Source organism: Enhydra lutris, unplaced genomic scaffold (assembly GCF_002288905.1).
Source record: "Enhydra lutris kenyoni isolate GAN:26980312 unplaced genomic scaffold, ASM228890v2 scaffoldscaffold16, whole genome shotgun sequence".
NCBI classification, from domain to species: Eukaryota; Metazoa; Chordata; class Mammalia; order Carnivora; family Mustelidae; genus Enhydra; species Enhydra lutris.
The window spans coordinates 12653208-12677985 of NW_019154100.1; the positions used below are offsets into that span (position 1 = coordinate 12653208).

General features: G+C 34.4%; 1 protein-coding gene across 4 annotated transcripts in view; it reads left to right on the top strand.

Moving 5' to 3' along the window:
• Positions 1 to 24778, top strand: part of LOC111147237 (PHD finger protein 14) — a 232980-nt gene that overhangs the window by 71584 nt on the left and 136618 nt on the right. For all 4 annotated transcript variants that reach the window (XR_002640604.1, XR_002640605.1, XM_022503156.1 and 1 more), the window contains 6 exons: positions 5322 to 5468; positions 6119 to 6389; positions 6703 to 6809; positions 7945 to 8040; positions 10079 to 10182; positions 12111 to 12242. Coding sequence is in view for 2 of the 4 variants with exons in the window: in XM_022503156.1 (XP_022358864.1) it covers positions 5322 to 5468; positions 6119 to 6389; positions 6703 to 6809; positions 7945 to 8040; positions 10079 to 10182; positions 12111 to 12242 (857 nt within the window). In the remaining 2 variants the exon portion in view is untranslated. The remainder of the gene's footprint in view (positions 1 to 5321; positions 5469 to 6118; positions 6390 to 6702; positions 6810 to 7944; positions 8041 to 10078; positions 10183 to 12110; positions 12243 to 24778) is intronic.

The window sequence follows — 24778 nt, forward strand, 5'->3', positions numbered from 1 at the left end:
TACATTTACATTTTTAAGGAATCTCCATACTGTTTCCTATAGTGGCTGCACCAATTTACATTCCCAACAGTGCACAAAGATTCCCTTTTCTCCACATCCTCACCAGCACTTGTTATTTATCTTTTTGATAGCAGCCATTCCAACAGATGAAAAGTGATATGTCATGTAATTTTGATTTGCATTTTCCTGATGATTGATGATGCTGTGTGTCTTCCATACACTGGTTGGCCATCTGTACGTCTTCTTTGGAAAAAATATTCATATATTCTGCCCATTTTTAAATCAGATTGTTTGGGTTTTGTTTTATTTTGTTTTGCTGTTGATTTATATGAGCCCTTTATGTATTTTGGATATTAGCCCCTTACCCAGATACATTATTTGCAAATATCTTCTCCCATTTAGTAGATTCCTAGATTCCTTTTCATTTTGTTTATGGTTTCCTTTGTTGTGCAGTCTTTTTAGTATAATGTAGTCCCACTATTTATTTGCATTCGTTGCTTTTGCTCTTCATGTCAGATTTTAAAAAGTCATTGCCAAAACCTTTATCAAGTAGTTCTCTGCCTTTTTTTTTTTTCTTCTAGTTTTATGGTTTCAGGTCTAATGTGCGCATCTTTAATCCATTGTGTAAGATAGTGGTCAGGTTTTATTCCTTTGTATGTGGCTGTATCCTTTCCCATTGTATATTCTTGGCTCCTTTGTTGTAAATTAATTGACCATACATGCATGACTTTATTTCTGGGCTCTTTATTTTGTTTCATTGATCTATAGGTCTGTTTTTATGTCAGTCTGTAACTGGTTTTAATTATTGTAGCTTTGTAATACAGCTTAAAATCAGGGTGCATGATGCCTCTAGCTTTGTGTTAGGTTATTAACTGGTTTGGTTTTTATCTTATAGATATAATGAATTATGTAACTGATTTTATTAACTCCTTTAATTTTCTAAAAACTTCAGAGCCACATTTGGAGTCTAATGCCAATATGCATGGGGTCTTTAAGATATGTCTTGGCTGTTTATCTTCTTGATGTTGCATCTTACTTAGTTTTTCAGCAGCAAGTAATAGAACATTTACAGTGACCTAACAGTAATGTATTAACTATCTCATATGACAAGAGGTATAAACATATGTAGTTCTGGGGGTTTTTTAGTGGCTTAACAACCCATCTATTTTATCCTTCTATCCCATCAGCATCTTTATGGTTTCCTTTTTTGTTCTTGTTAAGCTTGTTGGTGTCAATATTGTTGGAATGATACAAAGCATTCAGTATTGTTGGAATGATCCTAAGCACTTCATTTTAGAATTCAAAAGAAGAGAACAAGAGTTCTCTTCTTACTAGAAATGAAAAATTTTCTCATATTTTCACTCCGGTAGATTTTTCCGTTCTCTTATGTCAAAACAGATGACAGAAATAGAACTCAGCAAGCATTTATAGAATATGAATATATAGTCCTTATTGAATTCATGTTCCTAAACCCAGTTATGTTAAGAGGTGATCTATATTTTATTTAGCAGTGAAATTTATATTCAGAAGTGACTTCGTAGCACTCAATGAAGTCAGTCATGATTGAGGGCCTATGCATATGTGCAAGGCACTAAGGTAGAGTGGGGTGGAGAAGTCTGTCAAGGAGCATAAAAATAGCTTTAAGGCACAGTATTCACCTATGTGGGGATAAATAGTATGACATTAAAAGATGTCACAAGTGTCTAGTATGGACAGGAAGTAATATAAATAGGGATAGAAATTTCCATGGAAGAATCAGAAACTTCAGCTGGACTTACTATTATTTATTTATTTATTTTTTACCTTATCTATATTTCACCTTATCTATATTTTACCTTTAGCTATTTAAGCGTTAGTGTGGTTTTTCTCATTTATTCAATATATTTGTTCAACAGATGTATTTACCTATTGGTATTAGGCATTGTTACAGACCCTATGGAGATGGCAGTGAGGAGAACAGACAAAACATATATTCTTTAAGGAAGCTTACATTTGAGTGGCAGGTGGGGAGAGGACAGAAAGTAAAAAAGTAAACAAAAAAAACAAAAACAAAAGAAAACAAAATGCAACATTGTGATAAGTACTGTGAAAAAATACAAAGTAAGGTGAAACATTCAGAGAATAAAGGAGGTAGGGTAATGCTAGGTGACATTTTATTTTACTTTATTTTATTTTATTTATTTTTTTAATATTTTATTTATTTATTGAGAGAGAGAGAGAGAGAGAGAGAAATCACAAGTAGGCAGAGAGGCAGGCAGAGAGAGAGGGGGAAGCAGGCTCCCTACTGAACAGAGGGCCCAGTTTGGGGCTTGATCCCAGGACCCTGAGATCATGACCTGAGCTGAAACCAGAGGCTTAACCCACTGAGCCACCCAGACACGCCAGGATGACATTTTATGACAATATGTAAGGAAGGTGGTAGTGGACATATATTTATTTGAGAGGAGAGCATGACAGCCTGAGGGAACAGAATACGCAGAGCCTGAGATAGGAACATGCTTGGTTTGGGGACCAACAAGGAGACTAGTATGGCTTGTACAGAATTAGGGACTAGGATTGGTAAGAGGGGAGGAAGTTGCATAGAATACCAGGTAGGACTTGGAAGAACATGGGAAGGACTTTGGATTTTTTTTTTTCTTTTTTTTAATGGTAGCAGTATGTTTTGTATGCTTTTGAATGCCTTTGTAGGTGGAACATTCCAGTTTGTCACAGGCCCTGAAGTTCTTCTATCTTCATTTATTTCCCCCCTTCTACCAACGTCATTTACTTTTGTCTTATAATTTTATAGCTTCTTTGAAGTCTCCTTTACTCATTTATGTTTATTGGTATTGTTTCTCAAAGCATTCTCATTTAAAACCTTTGCCTTAGACTTACTGATTCTGAATCTCCCAGAGTTGGGCTTTACTCATCTCTCTTTAGAGACCTCCTTAAGTGAATCTGATCAGTCAGGTAGCGGCTGGAAAAGAGAAATCTTACTTATGAGTCATAGATCTTGGGTCAGCACCTTAACCTCTCTCATTTTTAGTTTTCTGTCCATAAAATTGATATTAAAATAATAATTCATCTCAAGTTGTAGTGATATAAAATAAGTGAGGTAGTATATAAAAGGCACCTGTGCCTGGCATATAGTAGACATTCAGATAAATGTTTTCCGTTTTCCATTGGGAACCTTTCTTAAAAGTTTCATTTCTCTAAGCAGTTTTAAAGGATATTCCAAGTCAACCAATACATTAATTAGGACACTAACTGGTTTAACAAAATCAAATAACTAGTGGTTTAAAGAAGGAAGAAGTTGAACTAGCTCTAATACGAGATTCTAGACTGGTTTAATATTCAGGGGAGTTTGGTTCTAGGGATTAGGTGCTTTTATTGTTGTTTTATCTTTCCTTAGTCTGTTGTACTTTCTTACACGTCAGAGATGATTTATCTCTACTTTGACTGGGCTTCACCCATTAGAAGAAGGAAAGAGAAGTTTAAGAGTAGGCAGTTTCCTTTCAAGGGCATAGTCTGGAATTTTCACCCATCTCATTTTCCAGAACTTACTACATGGCCATATCTAAATGCAAGGATGCTGGAGCAGAGCGTTTCTAGCAGGGTAACCATTTACCCAGTAAAAACTCAGAGGGTTCTACCAAGGGGAAGTTAGGGAGAATAGATATTGGAAGACAGTGGTTTCTGTCACAGTTAATATTTGCTTGGTATATCTTTTCATTCTCTGAGCAGCATTAATCCCTTGGTCATTCTAGCCTTAGAATTAGGTTTATTGTCCTGTAATCCCAAATTAATTAGTTTTAAAAAGTTATCTGGGTTACTTGTTCCTTTTCAGGTATCTTTTAGACTAGAGATGACTGGTCTTTATCCTAATTCAGTGTCTTGGTCCTAATGTTTAATTCATCTATGCAAGCATGAATCCTACTTCTGATGACTCAGTTTCAACCTTACCTACTTTAAAACAATAAAATACTTCTCTAGATCTGGCCATTTTGTCTGAGGTTTGATATAATCTTTGTTTCCATTTATCATCATCTGTCACCAAGGTTTAGAACATCACGAGACAGCAGCTGTGTATGTGTGTGTGTGTTAATACAATCTCCTACCTACATTTTTGTTACTTTACTTTATTACTATATGAAGTAGTTATTATTAAATCCATTTTACAAATGAGTTAAGAGACCCAGAGATGTATAGAAACTTTTTTGAAGTTGTAAAACCTGTAAATTATGGAGCTGACCCAAACCTGTGTCCAGGCTTTTGTATTTCCAAATTCTGTGATGTTATCCAGTCCTATATTGTGGCATCTGTGGATATCACACTACAGAATTGTATCATGTGCTTTTTTAATTTTTAAGGATACCTTAAATTTATTGTTGTTGTTGTTGTTGTTATTATTATGTCCCATTCTGTTCTTATTCCTTTGCTTCTTTTTTAGTGTCATGATTTCTCTTTGGATTGTAAAACCCCACCTTACTCTAAGACACCCTTTTAACATAGTTTCTATAAAAACTATATGGAGAACATAGCTTTATTTCTCCTCCTTAGGACAGATCTAAAGAATGAATTCCCTGTTATTTTGTTGGCAGTTACAATGCAGTTTACATGTTTTGGTTATTTACAAATTATTATTTTTTTTTAACAGAGTAAATTCCGTCCCTTCCCTCCCGTCTCCTCCCCCTACTTCCTTCCTTCCTTCCCTACTCTTTGTAAAGAGTAACGCATTAGATTAGTATCATGAAGGATGGTTGTGAGAGAGCTCTGTTTTCCATTTGAGGTTTTAGAGTTATATAAAGAGTTAAAGGTGATACCTAACGTGTTCATTTGACAGGGCCTGGCTTTCTTAAACATTTTTTCCTGGGTAGAATATGTCCATGAATTCATTGCTAGCCAGTAAAAAATGCTCTGCTTATGTGTGTTGGCTAGTCCTGTATTTTTTGGTTATATTGTCTTGTAATATTAATCTGTGCATGCATAACTTTAATATTTAATAATGCCTAAGATTATTAAAATCCTACTTGTTTTAAACATTGATTGTTTTTCAGGTATACAAGTTTAACTAAATACAATACATAAGATTTAATTACAGTATTTTAAAATCTACAAGGCCCTTAAAAGAAAAAAGTGGTTGTTAATTTGAAGTTATATATAAGATTAAGTTTCAAAAGTAGCAATTTTTATCATTATGGGCAAAAATTACTTTATAATTTATCTTAGAAATATCAACACTGTAGGAAATTCTTCAAAAAAGAAATATTAGCTCTTATGTTAGGTTGTTTATGACCCTTTGTAGTAAAAATGTTCCCTCCGCCCTTCTGTTTTTTGTATAGGATATAGCAGATCCATTTTTTGCTTATTGTAAGCAGCATGCAGATAGGTTAGACAGAAAATGGAAGAGAAAAAACTATTTGGCTCTACAATCCTATTGTAAAATGTCTTTGCAAGAGAGGGAGAAGCAACTGTCACCAGAAGCACAGGTATGAGATTCATGCCAAAATCATGTTTTTTCTTTCAAGGTTATGGATTTCAGCTCTCATATGTGTGTGCCAGCGACATGTGAAATGTATTTATGAAATGTGGTTAGTTACCTAGGAAGTGGATTGTAATTAAGGTATATGGTGAGTGTATAGTTTGTAGCTGACGAGTACTCCTCACCTGGTCAACAGAGCAGCCTTTTATGAAGCGCATTTCCAAATACAGTGAAAAATGTGGCTTAGAGGAAATTATTCTATCAGTGCAGTATGTTGACCATATCTTTTTTCAGTCTGATCCGTTGTTATTTATGTAAAGGATCTGATCAGTTTGCCTATCTTTTAAAATGTATTTCTAGGTAAATTAAGATGAATTTATAGAGACTTGCAGTTACTAAAAAGAGAAATTTCTGTTTAATCAAATTAGTTCTGACAAATCTGATCATAGATTAGAACCTATAATAGTTGCTAGTAGTAGACCTACTTTATTGTAACCCAAGAATAATACAGTGTATCTTAATAACTGTGGATAGGTATAACTTGCCTTGATATAGGAAATTCTGGTTATCTGTACTTTCTCTAAGCATGCAAGTAGAAATCAGAGGGAATATGTTACATTTTAGATCTTTTAAAATTTGTATGCATTTCTTTTATAGGCAAGGATCAATGCCCGGCTTCAGCAGTATCGTGCCAAAGCAGAACTAGCTCGATCTACCAGACCTCAGGCCTGGGTTCCAAGGGAAAAATTGCCCAGACCACTCACTAGCAGTGCTTCAGCCATTCGTAAGCTGATGCGGAAAGCAGAGCTAATGGGGATCAGTACAGATATCTTTCCAGTGGACAATTCAGATACTAGTTCTAGTGTGGACGGAAGGAGAAAGCATAAGCAACCTGCTCTCACTGCTGATTTTGTGAATTATTACTTTGGTCAGTATAGACACTGATATATGCACATTGTCAATGAGAACAATTTGCTATTAGAAATATTTGTTATACTGTCAATTTTTAGAAATTTATTAGCCATGCTACATATATTAAATAAATAGTATATTTATTTTCCTAATAAGTTGTGGGTTGTTGTAAAATGCTGAGTTCCTGTGTTTGTGAATAGGGTTAAAGTATTGTAAACAATGTAAAATTATCCACGTGATCATCTTTATGGCTAGCTTCTTCCATTGTGTGTTTTGTATATCAGTTTTTATTTTCTACTAAAGTAAAATTGGATATTTAATTTAAATAGAGAGAAATATGCGCATGATTCAAATTCAGGAAAATATGGCTGAACAAAAGAATATAAAGGATAAATTAGAGAATGAACAGGAAAAGCTCCATGTGGAATATAATAAGGTAAGTTGGCTACAAAACAACATAATATCATAGACCTGTTGATGATGCCATTTGTGATTTTAGAGAATTTCTATTTATGTCTTATTTTGAAATTCTTATGAAGTTTTTACGCCCTTCTCTACACTTCCTACTCTTACTGGCTTCATTATCATCCATAACACTAAGTACTTCCTATGTGCTACGTACAATATGGGCATGTTACATATATTAACTGATATAATTTTCACCTCAGTTTTATGTGAGCTGTAATTATGGCTCCCATTTTTAGAGAAGAAAACTGAATCCTAGGGAGGTGAAGTTATTTGCCTAGACTCACGTAGCTAATCAAGTCATAGAGTTGGGATTTGAGGCCAAACAGTCTGACTCCGTCCCTTGTTCCTAACTAGTGTACTATAGAACTTCTCTTTCTAAGTTTGTAGAAAACTTAGAAACTTCCTTTAAATTACTAGTTTTATCTTGAATTGTTTTGTAATGTTACTTTTGATTTAAGAAAAATACCTCCCAATTTAAATTTCCATTCTACATCTTCATTGTAATGATGAGGGAGATCAAAAGAAATATCCTATAAAAGAAAGGTGTAGCTAAAATATTAGGTAATAAGTAACACGAGCATATAAAGCTGATATTGACTTACTGTTAGATAACATTTTAAGTGATAAAAAATTAGTAAGAGATACATTTCCAATATCAGCCACACTGTAGTGAAAGAAAAGAGTACTGGGATTATATTCAGAAGACCTGGGGATTCTTGCTAGTTCTATATCTTGGTCAAGTCACAGAAACCCTATGATCCTTAGTTTTCTTATTGAGAAAATGGTGGAAATGCATCTTCATAGACTCAAGGATTAATTAGCAGAATGTGTTTGAAATTATTTAGTAAACTATAATGGGATGATAAATATAGGTATTCTTATCGGTAAAAATGCTAACATGAAACAAAATGCTTACATCTTATTGATACTGCTTATTCAATAATTGGATAGCCTCCTCTTCAGGGTATTGTGACTTAAATATGTTTAAAAATACAGACTAGCAATACAGATACTCTTGGACATTTGTTGATAAATTATTTAAATTTCCCCATGTTTTACTGTGTATTGTAATGGTTTACTGATTTGGATTATTTACATTGTAGCTATGTGAATCTTTAGAAGAACTGCAGAATCTGAATGGAAAACTTCGAAGCGAAGGGCAAGGAATATGGGCCTTACTAGGCAGAATCACAGGGCAGGTTAGTTTCTTTCCAATTGCTATCTCCTATTCTTACTCTGTTATTTTCAAAGATCAGATTTCTGATACAACTTTCCTAACTAAAAAATTCTGTTTGATTAGGGGCAACTAATCCTCTGTGGTAATGATAATGCCTGAAATACATCTAGAGCATTGAAAGCTGCCTACTGGGAACCTGTAGCCTAATTTGGTTGTTTTAAGAGCTGTCTTGTTTACAAAACTTTTTCATTGGCTCTAACTAATTGACCTATCATTTGAGATGAAGCTAAGATTAGAAGCATGAGTTACTCCTATCATATTCTTGTCTCTAATTTAGCAGTTAGACTCCTTGCCACATTTTTTTTTTTTCCTATCCTGTTCTTCTGTTATATTTAGTTCCTTCTTTTTAGGTGTAAAATTTAAAAGGCAAACTAGAGAAATTTTTTTTTTATTGATTTAGTTTTGAGCTGCCTAAGAGATGGGTTTTGAAACTTTAATGTTAAAGGATAGTTTTTTACCTGCAGTAAATATCACTGGGGTAATGACAAAAATTATTTTATCCTTGAGCATTTTTAGCCTGTTAAAGTTCTTGGTGTTGAAAAGAAGAATCATTGTCAAATAGTAGTTTCTTTGAATGCTTTTTTTTTAGTACTATGTGTATAACACATAAATTAAAAATTCATTCAAGTAATTTCAATTATATTTTAAAAGGATGTTGGAGACTCATTGTGGTCCTTTTACAATGAAAGTAATCTTATTTGTGAAGGAGGCTTATCAATGAAGAGATATTTTTCATTGTACTTGTTTCAGAGGTTTAAGAAGGGTCAAATTTATCATACAGTTCATGTAGACTTAATATTTTAGAAGATAATAAATACTGATATGTATTGTGCTATGCTAGCTTTAAAGATGCTTCTTTTGTGAACAGGATGTATGTGGCTTGTATTAAAATGAATAACATAATTTAAGAAGTGAGAATGAGTAGTCACCTTTGGTGACTTTCTATTGATAGGTGACTTTCTATTGATAGGTTGTTGATGGATTTTTGAGAGATTATGTTGTTTGATATTTAGAGAAGTTAATGTTGAGTACAAGACTATTATTAGTTTATTTACCAAGCTAGCTTTGGTTTGATTTGCAAGACTGTCTCTTAAGAATCTCCTACTTAGTGTAAAAAATTATCTGCCATAAAAGGGTGTTTTCATTTATTAAATGACTCGTAACAGAAGTTCACAAATTTCCTTGTGTAAATGTAAAATACACAGAAGTAGAATTCATTTGTACCATTTGCATGACACTTTTTTCCAGTTGGTTGAACAAATGCCGGCCCACTGGGCCACTGAGAAATGACTTTGATAGATGGTTGCTGTCTCAGAAGCCAGCATACTACAGATTAGTAGAAGACCAAAAAGAATCTCATTTGCTTTGTGGAGAGTTTGGTCCAATAAGATAATTTTTCTAATTAACTTATGGAGCACCAATGTAGCTGAGATGTTGAGGAAAATAAACGGCTTCAATATTCTTCTTGTCAAGTATATTGTGTGAGGCTTTTTTTTTTAAGCTCTTAAATGATTGTCCTTGTCTTTCACTTTTCAAAGCTGAAGTAGCAGTTTAATTCTCATAATATTTTAGTGTTTCACCGAAAATTGAAAGTATATATGTTTCTTTTTCTTTTTTTTTAAAGATTTTATTTATTTATTTGACAGTGAGAGACACAGTGAGAGAGGGAGCACAAGCAGGGGGAGTAGGAGAGGGAGAGGCAGGCTTCCTGCAGAGCAGGGAGCCCGATGTGGGGCTGGATCCCAGAACCCTGGGACCATGACCTGAGCCGAAGGCAGATGCTTAACGACTGAGCCACCCAGGTGCCCCTAATTATAGGTTTCTAATGGAAGTAACCAAAGAAACTCATTTTAATTTTTTTTTGCTGGTGTAATAGCTGGTAAAACATTTCTCCCTCACAATTCTAGCGTATTTAGTTGACTTGAGTGGCAAATAGAGGAGAATGTTGCTTTATATTTTTTCTTTAAATCAAAATAAACTGCATTTGTTCAAATCAATAGAAGTTGAACATACCGGCAATTTTGCGAGCACCCAAGGAGAGAAAACCAAGTAAAAAAGAAGGAGGCGCACAAAAGACATCTATCCTTCCTGCAGTACTTTATAGGCAAGTAATAAAATAAGTTAATATTGTGTTTTTTTAAACTCGTGCTTTTAATAACAAGGTGATTCAAATATTTGTGAATGAATTATGCCCATACTAGAATTTATGTTAAATGCATTTGAAGTTCATTTTGTGAATATTTTCATCAAAGATGCTTTTTAGGTTGAATGACAGAAGAGATTTTTGCTCTCTTTTAATGATAAGTAACTTATATCCTTTAAATAGGTGGATATGTATGTCCAAAAGTTCCATGGAAGTGAATAGTCAGTCCTCTTTGGAGAATTGGAAAGTGACTTTAAATAACATAGATAATAATTTTCTTAAATAATTAAAAGGATATATAAATATACATTTATATTTTATTTTACTTAAATGAGTTCTAGAGTTTTGCATGTGTTTTTAAGTGGTGATAGTTATCATATACAGTCTGAATTCCTGCCCTTGTACAGTGGTGGATGATGACGATAATTTCTGGATTTGTATCTGTCTTTATTCTTTTCTGTGCTCAGTTGTAATAATTTTATTTACAGAAGTGTTTTGGCTTTTTTTTTACTTGTCTCAGTAGTTTATAGTGTTCACCATTTATAGTAATTTTACATAGCCTAGACTTCTTTCCGTATATGAATAGGTTGGGATCTTACTTTTTTAATGTAACTGAGCATATTAACTGGGGAAGGTTAGAAGATGCTAGTGTATTTATGTGTGCATGTATATATATATATACATACAAATGTATATATTCATGTATATACCTATATATACTTATATAAATACATAAATATTCTCCCCACAACTTCTTCCCTTCTCAGAAATAGCAGGAGTAATAACATCAATCTCCATAATTATTTTTCATTCTTGGTTGGAGACTCCCTCCGTAGGTAATAGCAGTTGACTTCCTTGAAATGTGGGAAAAGCCGACTAGTGTTTTAGTGTACAGTATGCAGACTAGCACATTCTCAGCCCAGCTTTTCTAAACAAAGTTGGTTCATTTGGAACCATCACACATAACACAGTGCTTCTGACTTACCACTCATTCATTTTTGTTCCAGAATGTATTTTAGATGATTTTCCTTTTTTACTCTGAGCAACATTGAGATGAAATATTAGTTGTTGTTGCATTTATATGATTTTTTTTTCTAGGATAATTTAAAAATTCAAATATCATTGTTTCTGTACATTGATGGATGGCTCTTATAGATTCTCAACTTTTTCTTCACTCTTTATGTTCCCAATATAAAAAAGACCTAGATTTTCAGATCAAGGGCTTGTGCTCTAGGAGTGGTTATGTTGCCTTTTTGCACAAGAGAAGTTGAATTCCTTGAAAACAAACAAAAATCGAAGTAACAGTTAACACCAATAGTAAAACGCCCCATTCTTTGCAATAAATATCAATTGGTATATTTTCAAGACTCAGAGTCAGATTTTGGAAAGAGTCTTACTTATAAATTTAGCTTATTTTTATGTTTAAGACTCTTTGAAAAGTTTGTAATTAATGATAGAAAATAAACTGAATTTCGTTTGTAAGTTAACTTCTTTGGTAGTTTTAGAGAAGTAAAAAATTGGAAAGTTTTTTTGTTTAATAGCTACCTTTCTAGAGAAAAATTAAGCTAATATTAAATGAGTTTAAGTGATAATTAAAATTGAGATGGTGATGATGTTGAGAATGCTATTTTATATATGCCTTTCTCTGAAAGGTTTGATATAGAGCAATATTTATATTAGATCCAGCTATTTTTCTATAGTCTCAAAAATATTTTGAACTGAAAAGTAGTGACATTATAAAAAAGTATGTGTTATGAGAAGACATTTGATTTTAACGGAAGAAATTTTAAGTTAAGGTGAAATTTTGAAATTAAAAAAATAGGCTATGAATAGCTGTTTCATTAAGATTACTACTATTCTAATCCTTTATTTGCTGCCTTTATTCAAAGTTGTGGAATTTGTAAGAAGAACCATGATCAGCATCTTCTTTTATTGTGTGATACCTGTAAACTCCATTACCACCTTGGATGTCTGGACCCTCCTCTTACGAGGATGCCAAGAAAGACCAAGAACAGTTACTGGTAAGTAAAATGAAAGAGATTTTATTTTATTTATTTTTTTAAAGGTTTTTTTTTTTTTTTAAGATTTTATTTATTTATTTGACAGAGATTACAAGTAGGCAGAGGCAGGGGAAGAGAGAGAGAGAGAGAGAGAGAGAGAGAGAGGAGGAAGCAGGCTCCCGGCAGAGCAGAGAGCGGATGCGGGGCTCAATCCCAGGACCCTGGGATCATGACCTGAGCCAAAGGCAGAGGCTTTAACCCACTGAGCCACCCAGGTGCCCCTGAAAGAGATTTTAATATTAGAAATGGTTTGCTCTGTGTTTCAACAGTGTAAGATGATGTTACGTCGTATTGCTTCACAATAAAGTTTTCAGCACACTTTTTAACTGATTTTTTTATAAATATGTTTCCAACTTTAAGTATAATTGACAATTAAAAGCTATATATATTTAAGATATACAGCTTAATGATTTGATATACGTATACATTGTGAAGTAATCACCATAACGAAACTAACTAACATATCCATCACTTCACTTAGTTTCCATTTTCTTTTTTTGTGGTAAGAACACTTTGGTCATAAATATTTATTATAATATATAAATAAATCTGTATCTGTTTTTTTGACAAATGAATATTGAGTTAATTGAAGCTATCGTGGTATCTTAGCAATGGTTAAAGCATGAATTCTGTCTCCTATATTAGTTGTATTTTACTTTATACGAATTTCTGAAATGCTTTATTTTTATTTTGAAATTGAATGAATTTATCAGGAATTTGCCTCCTTACTCATCCTTTTATTGCTGTTTAATATTTTTAAATAGTTTCACTCAAGGCTTTACTTTTAGTGTTTTTCATTTGTGCTAGTTATATTTATGTTCAACCAATCTAGAAACATTTGACATATGTTTTTAATTTTTTTCATTAACTTAGGTATATTACATTACTGCAGATATTTGATAAAAGCTTATGTATGATGAATTTTATCCTTTCCTTAATTTTAGTCCAAGGGAGAGACAAATCAGTTTTAATATGATGATTCTATATAGGAAGAATATAGAACACAGAAAATTTTGGAATAAATCTCAGTATTCTTCTTAGGCAAATTGCCTTTCTACACTTACTTTTATTTTTATTTTTATTTTTTATTTATTTGAGAGAGAGACAGAGATAGTGACAGAGATAGCAAGAGAGAGGATGACCAGGGAGGGGAGGGAGAAGCAGGCTTCCCGCCAATCCCAGGACCCTGCGATCAGGACCTGAGCTGAAGGCAGATGCTTAACCGACTGAGCCACCCAAGTGCCGACCTTTCTACTTTTAGAAAAGAGTAGACCCCAGGTTCTTAAATGCTAATCTATATGAAAAGTTGTGTGTTTGTCAAACACAGTAAGCATGTTTTTTAACCTTATTGTTTTATGTTTTAAAGCATCTCTGTTTATTTTACCGGGAAGCTTACATTCTTTCACCATTTTCACAGGAATGCTTTTTCATAGTGTTCTTTTTTTTTTTTTTTTAAAGATTTTATTTATTTATTTGTCAAAGAGAGAGTGCACAAGCAGGGGGAGTGGCAAGCAAAAAGAAAAGCATGCTCCCCACTAAGCAAGGAGCTGGATGCAGGACTTGATCCCAGGACCCTGGGATCATGACCTGAGCCGAAGGCAGATGCTTAACTGACTGAGCCACCCAGGCATCCCTCATGGTGTTCTTTATTAGTTTGTCTTGAGAGAGTCCTACTAGTCTGCCCTTTTCAAGTACAATGGAGGGCATAAATATATATATACGTTATATCTGTGCTTTTTAAACCAGAATTTATTAAAAAATGCTGTGGCTTATTAGAATGCCAGCAGTGTTAATAAGTATCCTAGGTGGGTGGTTTTTTTGCCTTTTTAAAAAAGATTTATTTATTTATTTGAGAGAGAGAGCGAGTGAGCAAGTGCGCTTGTGCACACGGCAGGGGAAAAGGGTAGAGGGAGAGGGAGAGAAGGTCTTTGAGAAGACCCCACTGAGCATGGAGCCTGATGTGGGGCTTGATCCCATGACCCTGAGATCACAACCTGAGCCAAAACCAAGAGTCAGACTCCCAGCAAACTGTGCCAACCAGGTGCCCTATAAGTGGATGTTTATAAATTGAAAGCCTGTTTGGTAATCTCCAGGGCTAGTGTGCTAGTCATGATCTTTGACATGGAGATGTGCAGTTATGAACTTTTCTAATACTACTCTGCCTGCAGAGCTCTGGTTTCCAGTAAATTTCTGGAAGAATTTCACATAAACTGCCTTGCCTGGAATGTTTTAGGGAAAGGTCTCCCCCAAAGACCTAAAACTATTGAGGGTCCTATGCATTGGTTACAGTGTTTTAAAATAAAAGAAGCTAATACCATGGCAAAGTGAAGTCTTCAATATCTTCTAGTTTTTAATAATCAAATTTATTTTGGCCTCTGAAGTCAACTTAGTTTTGCTTAACACTTAATTGAGTGTATTAGTTTTAGAGTAAGTGTCATGGAATTATATTTTTCTTTAGTGTATCTCAGTTGTGAGAGGCACTTTTTGCTTTTTAACATTTTTAGTTTAATTTTGAAGTTATATTAAAGATAATAAGTATTAAAGCAATTTCACTTCCCAAATATTTTATTATTACCTTTACTCTTTTCCTAAGTCTATTATATATGTATGGTAGAAAAACTGTCTAATAGTATGCTACTATACATTTTTTACCCATTCTGCATTCTCTGATGCCATATTGGTATTTTGAAATTGACCGTGCTTAGTAGTATGCATGATACAGAAATTAGCAAATGCTAGAAATAATGACTTTTTCCCATAGAGAATTAGGTATTAGATATTTACTAGCACACTACTGCCTAACCTCTGCCTAGATTCCATTTAGTTCTTCTTAGTCTTTTTCTTAGGAAAAGAGGTCCTAGAAAGGTCCTTTTGTCTTAGGGAAAGGGTTCCTGTAACCTTATCTCATGACTGGGCTCATTATTGGCTTAAATTTATACAGAGCCTACTGGTACACATTTTTGAATGTCACCAATTACTCCTTTTCTTGTCTTTATGCTATGTGTATTTGGTAACACCCTTTCTACTATATACCCCTTATGTTCACTGCTAGCCAAAATTACTATGCAGTCTTCCCTTCTCAAATAGCACGTTCTGCTTGGTAGACTGTTCTAAGCACCTCCTGTCCAGTTTTTTTTTTTTTTTTCTTCTAGTACCAGTACTACTTTTGGGAGTTACTAGTTTGAGATCTGGATGCTTTCCGTTTGGTCCATACCACAATAGTTCACTGCTTATCTTGGACTAATTTAAGACATGTGACAGGAAAGAATAAAGATACAGAGGTAATTATTGATGGAAAGTAGGAAAGTTGAATAAGCTCACATTAGACAGGCTCTGACTTTTCAGTGAAATAGAAGCAGTCTGTGGAAAGGGAAAGGAATTGGGATGATGATGGTGGCTTAAGAAGATAGGAGATAGTTTCCGATAGTTACTATGGAAAAAAAAAATCACAGATGACTTCCTGAGGTTCTATACTAAGAATGTTTGTGAATTGGTTTAATAAGTGTGATTAATTGATCTTTCTCCAATAATGCATAGCTGTCTAGGAGCAGGAGAGGGAAAAACCCAGGGACTTCTTATGTTGGGTTAGGAGTGGGCAAATCAGATGAGAATGCTAGTTGGGTGAGGAATTTGGCAAGGGATAAAGAGGCTAATGAAGGTATGATCTAGGCTCCATTTTGTTTTTACTTACTCCCATTGTTTGAAATTTATTTTGTCTTACTCTTAGTTTATATTATTTTGGTTTGTTCCTTTTTAAATATATAATGTTGCACACTGCCTTATATTCTTCCCAGATAAGCCTGATAGGTATATAAATGAAGTAGTAAGGGTTTGATTTATTAGAGTAGCTCAAATAATAAATATTTCTTTTTTTTTTTTTTAAGATTTTATTTATTTGACAGACAGAGATCACAAGTAGGCAAAAGCAGGCGGGGGGTGGGGGGAAACAGGCTCCCTGCTGAACAGAGAGCCCAATGCAGGGCTCAAATGCAGGACCCTGAGATCATGACCTGAGCCAAAGGCAGAGGCTTAACCCACTGAGTGCCCTATAAATACTTCTTTTAGAATAATCTTTTGTTTCTATCACCGTCTGATCAGAATTTTTCTTGCCTTTTCTAATTAAAGAATATTGTGGAAAAAAAAACAACCCTGAATATTCTGGAGAGTATTATTTGACAGATAATTGAGTAATATTTATTATATCCTTTTATTCTTTGGGTATACCTTTGTTTATTCTTTTTTTTTTTTTTTAAAGATTTTTATTTATTTATTTGACAGAGAGAGATCACAAGTAGACAGTGAGGCAGGCAGAGAGAGAGAGAGGGAAGCAGGCTCCCCGCTGAGCAGAGAGCCCGACGCGGGACTCGATCCCAGGACCCTGAGATCATGACCCGAGCCGAAGGCAGCGGCTTAACCCACTGAGCCACCCAGGCGCCCCCCTTTGTTTATTCTTTTAAGAGAAAAGAAAATCTATAGCACAGAACTTTCAGTTAATAATTTATAGGTTTCTCCCCCATTTTTCTTAATAATTTATCCTTCCCTTCTTCCATTAACTCTTTCTTTTTATCAAGAGATAATTGACATATAACCTTGTATTAATTTTAGGTGTACAGCATAATGATTTGATGTATATATTGTGAAATGATTACCACAGTAAGTTTAGTTAACATCCATTGTAATACATAGTTAAATGTTTGTTGTTTTTTTTCCCCCTAATGATAAGAACTCTTAAGATGTATTCTCTTAGGGGCACCCGGGTGGCTCAGTTGGTTAAACAGTTAAGTGGCTGGCCAACTCTTGATTTCAGCTCAGATCATGATCTCTGGGTCCTGGGATGGAGCCTCGTGTAGGGCTCCACACTTGGGGTAGAGTCTGCTTGCTTGTGCCTCTCCCTCACCTCTCCTAACACAACTCATGTGCATGTGCTTGTGTGCGCTCTCTCAGTTAAAGAAATAAAATCTTAAAAAAACAATATTTCTCCAAATATACAATATAGTATTAATAACTATAGTCACCATGTTGTATATTACATCCCCAGGACTTATTTATTGATTTATTTATTTAGAGAGAGAGTGTGGTGAGAGGCACAGGAGAGAGAGAGAGAGAGAGAGAGAGAATCTTAAGCAGGCTCCATCTTGAGGCTCCATCTCACGACCCTGAGATTGTAACCCAAACTGAAATTGAGAGTCAGATGCTTAACAGACTGAGGCACCCAGGCACCAGCCCCCTTTTAAGAATTATTTATTTATTTATCTATTTATATATTTATGTTTTAACTGGAAGTTTTTACCTTTTGACCACCCTTACCCTTTTGCATCTCCCCAACTCGCCACCTCCCTGACCCCAGCCTCTGGCAACCACCAGTCTGTACTCTTTATTTATGAATTTGTGGGTTTAAAAAAAAATAGTCCACATAAGGGGCACCTGGGTGGCTCAGTGGATTAAACCTCTGCCTTCAGCTCAGGTCATGAATTTAGGGTCCTGAGATTGAGTCCCACATCAGGCTCTCTGCTTAGCGGGGAGCCTGTTTCCCCCTCTCTCTCTGCCTGCTGCTTTGCCTACTTGTGATCTCTCTCTCTATATTCAATAAATAAATAAAATCTTAAAAAATACTCCACATATAATTGAGATCATACAATATTTGCTTTTGACTTATTTAGCATAATTCCCTCAAGGTCCATCTATGCTGTTGCAAATAGCTAGGGTTTCCTTCTTTTTTATGGCTGAGTAATATCCTATTATCTATTTCTACCACATTTTCTTTACCCATTCATTCATCAGTGGACACAGGGTATTTCCATCTTTTTCCTCTTATAAATAATGATGCATGAACGTAAGAGTGTAGGTATCTTTTCAAGATAGAAATTTTGTTTCCTTTGGATATACACTCAGAAGTGGAATTGCTGGATCATACAGTAGTTGCATTTTTAGTTATTTTGTTTTCAAAGATTGATTTATTTTAGAGCGAGAGAGCAGACTGGTGGGGCGAGGGGCAGAGGAATAGAGAGAATCCCAAGCAAACTCTGTGCTGAGTGTGGAGCATGACTCAGAGCTAATCTCATGACCCAGAGATCATGATGAAAATCAAGAGTCGGATGCCCAGCCAGCTGAGCCACCCAGGAGTGCCCTATTTTTAATTTTTGAAGAACCTCCATGCTCGTTTTCATAGTGGCTGCACCAGTTTACATTCCTGCCAACAGTATATGAGCATTCCCTTTTTTCCATATCTTCTCCAACACTTGTTATTTCTTATCTTTTGATGACAGCCATTCTAACAGATTTGAAGTGATATCTCATTGTGGTTTTGATTTATATTTCACTAATGAAGTTTTATATAGGCACCTGTGAAGATTTTCCTTTCAAAAAAGGGGAAAACATGGAAAAATCTTAGAGATAAGGGAAAAAACAGAGTATGCTATGCAATCTTTGAAGACTGAAAGAAGTAATTTGTAAAGGAAAAAAAGCAAAACATGAATTATATATAATATTTGAGAAAGTGTCACAATTTATTACAGTTAAGAATTCATAAAATCTGTTTTTTCTCTAACATATACAAGTAAATTTTTTTATAAACTGAATTCATGCACTTGTCTTAGAATTATTATACAATGAAATCATTTTTCTTTAGTAATTGAAAAATTCTAAACCCCCTTCTGAACAAAAAAAAAAGTTGCAATATATGGTTCAGGAGTTGAAGATTATATAGCAAATGAGAAAAATCTCTTGATATTTCAGTCAGAAGGTTGCCCTTTTGCATAAATTCATGAAATGAATTTTTATTACTTGTACTTTAAAAATTCCTTTTTAATTAATTGAATATTTTGATTACTTAAGAGTATTTTTAATATTTTGCACGGGAATTATAAAATATAGGATTCTCTTCCCTTCGTAGAATATATTAAGTAAAAATAAACAGGATTACATGTATAAAATAGCAGCTTAGTGGGTTATTAGAAGAAGCCAGGTATGTGTTTTGACATTATGAAGGATAATTACGACTTTTGCCCCCAAATATTATCCCATTAATCCCATTGAATTGGATAGGCCATAGCTATATCCTAGATTATTATTCTTAGGATCTTGTGTACTGATTAATGTAGTAGAGATGCTTTTTCATATCTTAAAAATGATACATAAAAGATAGAGATGATAGTATTTAATAGGTTGTTGAAAAAAGTTTCAAGTAGTGTCTCCATCTGTGTAGAGTTTGTACTGTAACTATCACTTGGCAATTGTTTTGAAACAAACAGATAAATTTCTGTATTGGTGGTTAAATTTTATTTTGACTTTCTGTGTTGTTCAGTGTTTTGTCGTGGAGTTTAGGGAGTAGCAGTTCTGTCAGAGGGCTCTAAAGCAAGTTTCCTTGTGACCTGAGTGTATTACTTTTGGTGAGGATGAAAATGAGCGTTAAGAAGTTAGAGAATGTCCTGACAAGGGTTATCGTTACAAAATGCGAAACTAAAGAAAAAAAAAATTCAATTAAAAGAAAAACAACACACTGATTCATCCTAAAAAGGTACTTGTTTCTATATCCCAGCAATTCATGTATGTTAAAAATAAATTGGAACTGAGAAACTTTGATTACATTTCACTTCAGCTGGTAGAAATGATCACTTAAGGAAATAGTCCTTTTCTGTGACATAATTTAATCTCTTTCTATGGCCATTTCTGTTTTGATGTTTGTTGTATTTGTTATTATTTACTAATAGTATCTAACATTTGTGGGGTTTTCACAGTTTAGGATTGCCAATAGATTGTTTGAAAATATATTCATTATTTAAATTACGAATATTGTTAGGTGTTTATTGTTCATACTAATCTTTAATCTTTTCATATGGGACAAACAGGAGCAAATGGATATCTTACACTTTATTTGTATTTTAATTTTTTAAAAAAGATTTATTTATTTGAGAGAGCGAGAAGAGTGGGTATGAATGGGAAGGGGCAGAGGTAGAAAATCTTCTAGCAGACTCCCCACTGAAAGCAGGGCCCAACATGGGCTTGATCTCATTACCCATGAGATCACAACCTGAGCCAAAACCAACTGAGTCACCCAGGAGCTCTGTATGTTAATATCCGTGGCAATCTGTGAATCCAAGGAATGAAGTGGTTGGCTATTCTACCAATAGATATATAAAACTTTTTGAGTAACACATGATAAATTACTTACTTTTTTTTTTTTTCTTATTGGTCATTTTTTTAGTGTTAAAATTTTTCCTCAACAATTTTGGTTAAATGAATGAGAATTTTTAGATATTAAGATCAAAGCCTTAAATATTAGGGGCACGTGGGTGGCTCAGTGGGTTAAAGCCTCTGCCTTCAGCTCAGGTCATGATCCCAGGGTCCTGTGATTGAGCCCCGCATTGGGCTCTCTGCTCAGCAGGGAGCCTGCTTCCCACCCCCCTGCCTGCCTCTCTGCCTACTTGTGATCTCTGTCAAACAAATAAATAAAATCTTTAAAAAAAAAACAACAGCAACAAAGCGTTGAATATTAATTTGCATTTTAATAATTAATGTATATGTCTTATTAACACAAATGGCATATTGCATTTAACTCTGTTACTGGAATTTGGAATTTAAAGTTATCACTCTTAAAAAATAGATATTAGTTTGATAATGTTTACTATATTAGTGAGCAAGATATGTGAATTTTTGATGCAGTATGACCTCAAATAATAAGTCTTTGAAAATAGTCGGTGAGGGAATTCTAAGATTCATTCAGGGGTACTGATGTAAACTAAGATTATTTAAGAAACTAAGGTACTGATAAGTAAACTAAATATGAAACATTATTTTCTCTATTATAACTATTTTTATAGAGATAACACTGTAAGTTAGACTTCTAAAGAACCTTCTGATCATTCTTTTAAATTTAAAGAAAATATATGAAAAAAAATTACTTTTAACAGTTTCTAATGAATTTTTAAGTGGGCCTTTATAATTGGCAATATTAAGATTTTCAATAATCATTTTGTAGACTTTTGTTGTCCAATGTTAGCCACTAGCCACATGTGACTCCTTGGATTTAAATTGATTAAAATTAAAATTTAAAAATCAGTTCCTTAGTCACACATTACAAGTGTTCAATAGCTATATATGGCTAGTGACTGTTGTACTAAATAGTGCAGTTATAGATAATTCTTTTTTTTTTTTTAATTTTTTATCTATTTATTTGACAGAGATCACAAGTAGGCAGAGAGGCAGGCAGAGAGAGAGGAAGGGAAGCAGGCTCCCCGCCGAGTAGAGAGCCCGATGCGGGGCTCGATCCCAGGACCCCGGGATCATGACCCGAGCGGAAGGCAGAGGCTTAACCCACTGAGCCACCCAGGCGCCCCAGTTATAGATAATTCTAACAGTTCTAATGGAATGTACTGATCTAGACTGAAATTTCAGTGTTTAATTATCTTTTAATGTTACTCTTGTTTTTTCAAATATTTTACTGTGGCAAAATACACATGACATAAAATTTACCATCTTAATCATTTTTAAGTGGTATAGTCCAGTGGTATTAAGTACATTAATAATTATTATATTGTCATATTAAATACAATAATAATCTATCTCTATGACATTTTTCATCTTGTAAAAATTGAAACTCTATACATACTGAATAATAACTCCCCATTCCTCCCTTCCCTCCAGCTCTTGGCAATCACTATTCCACTTTCTCTCCCTATGATTTTAACTACTCTTAAGTACCTCATGTAAGTGGAATCATATAGTATAGGTCTTTTTAGTGACTGGCCTGTTTCACTTAGACTAATGTCTTCAGGTTCATCCATGTCATAGCATATTGGGAATATTCTTCTTTTTTAAAGCTGAATAATAGTCCATTGTATATGTACCACATTTTACTTATCCATTTATAGGTCAGTAGTTACTGGGGTTGCTCCCACAATTAGCTATTGTGAACAGTGCTGCTATGAATATGGGTGTAGAGATACCTCTTTAAGAATGGATGATATGTGGGCGCCTGGGTGGCTCAGTGGGTTAAAGCCTCTGCCTTTGGCTCAGGTCGTGATCCCAGGGTCCTGGGATCAAGCCCCGTATTGGGCTCTCTGCTCAGCGGGGAGCCTGCTTCCTCCTCTCTCTCTGCCTGCCTCTCTGCCTACTTGTGATCTCTGTCTGTCAAATAAATAAATAAATCTTTAAAAAAAAAAAAAGAATGGATTATATGGTAATTGTATTTTTAATTTTTTAAGGAACCACCATACTGCTTTTTAAAGCAGCTGTACAGGATTCCAGTTTCTCTACATTCTTGCAAACACTTACTATTTTCTGTTTTTTGTTTTGATAATAGCCATCCTGTTTGATGTGAGGTGCTATCTCATTGTGGTTTTGATTTTCGTTTCCTTAATGATTAGTAATGTTTAGCATCCTTTCTTGTGCTTATTAGCCATTTGTATATCTTATTTATTTATTTATTTATATTTTTGAGAGAGCGCCTGTGGAGAGTGAGGTTTGGGGGGGTGACGGAGAGAGAATCTTAAACAGGCTCCATGGACAGTGCAGAGTCCTGAGCTGAAATGAAGAGTCAGTCCCTTAACTGACACAGCTACCGAGGTGCTGTAAGCTATAAGCTCTATAGCTTATTTAAATCCTTCTTCTACATGCATGTGGACTTAAGAAACAGTTATAATAGTATAAGCTGTTTATGGTATTAGTTTTTTTAAGTGTATTAGTCTCTTACATCATGTAAAAAAACAAGAGTAGAGTTACAACCCATTGTTATAATAATATTAGCTTTTATAATTGATCGTGTATTAACCTTTATTGAGATTTTTATTTCTCCATAATGGACTCTGAGTTACTGTCTTGTGTCCTTCCTCCCTCCCCCCACCCTACAGGACTCCATTGAGCATTTCTTGTAGGACAAGTCTGGTGGTATCGAACTCCCCCTGCTATTGTTTGTCTAGCACTGTCTTAATTTCTCGCACACTTTTGAAGGACAATTTTGATGAACATAGTATTCTTAGTTGATAGGGTTTTTTGGTTGCTGTTTGTTTTTCTGGTCATTTTAACACTTTTAATACATTGATAACACTGCCTTCTGGCTTCCAGAATTTCTGATGAGAGCTCTGCCTGTAATCTTATTGATTGTATGTGACGAATCTGAATTTCTCTCTATTTTCAAGCCTCTCTTTGTGTCTTTTTATTTGGAATGTTTGATTATAATGCATCTTGGCGTGGGACTTTTTGAGTTTATTTTGTTTGGTATTTGTTGAGCTTCTTGGATTTCATATTATCTCCTTCATCAAATTAGGAAGTTTTCAGTCATTATTCCTTTAAACATTATCTCTTCCCCCTTTTTCTTCTTCTGGGTCTTCCACGATGTGAATGTTGGTGTATTTGTCGATGCCCTCACTTGCCGCTTAGGATCTGTTCACTTTTTTTCAAGCTTTTTTTTTTTTCTGTTTGTTCCTCAGACTTTGTAGTTTCCATTGTTCTTTCTTTCAAGTTTGCTGCACAGAGCTGTCCTTTTAATCCCTCTAGTAAATTTTCTGTTCCGTTACTGTACTTTTCATCTCCAGAATTATCTTTTGGTTTATTTTTAGGCTTTCTATTGATATTTCTGTTTAGTTCAGAAATTATTTTCTTGTCTTTGTCACAATTTCTGTTAGTTCATTGAGCATTTAAAAAATAATTCTTTGTCTTGCAGATCTGCCTTCAGGTCTTTTTCTGGGACAGTTTCTGTTAATTTTCCCCCCCATTTTAATGGGCCATACTTTCCTTTTTCTTTGTTTAACTTGTAAGGTTTTTCTCTGAAACTGGACATTTGTATTTAATAATGTGATAACTTTGGAAATGAGATTTTCAACCATTCCCAACATTTGCTGTGTTTTGTTACTGTTTCTGTTTGTTTTTGTTTCTTATCATAGTGTGCTGTCTCTGTGCTGAGGATCAGTCTAAGGTGTAAACTTACAGTTTTTTATGTCTTTTCTGAGCCTTTTCCTGGGCAAGTCTGGTCATTTGCTAATTTTTCCTGTATATGCACTTATTTTTGAGTGTCCATGTCTTTAGTGTCTGGCTCCCAAAAGGGTGCAAGGAGAAAAATGAAGGTGGGAGATAATTTTAAGTTCTAGAAGTCATTTTTAGGCCGAGGGGACCTTACCCAGCTCTTTGTACTTCTGTGATCAGAGCACAGATGCTCAGTATTTGGAGGACATGATTTATTTTGGCCATCCTGGCTCCTAATAGCTGTTTGTAAGGTACTGCAGGAACATGTGCAGTGTTCTGCCTGCTGTGTGGCTTGGTTGGAGAATGGGTAGCTGTGACTTCGCCTAGAGCTGAAATTGACTGAAATTAATTGCAGTTTACCTGTGCAAGTCTTTCCTTGGAAGTTGCAAGCCTTTACTAGAGTCCAGAGTTTGAAAATAATTACATCAAACATTGTGCCTGTGCAGTTGTTTTCTAGGTGGAGAGACAGATTTCTGTTACTTTGGACTTCACCATCGGTGTTGAATCTCTTATGTTGGTTCACTTAAACATGTAGCATT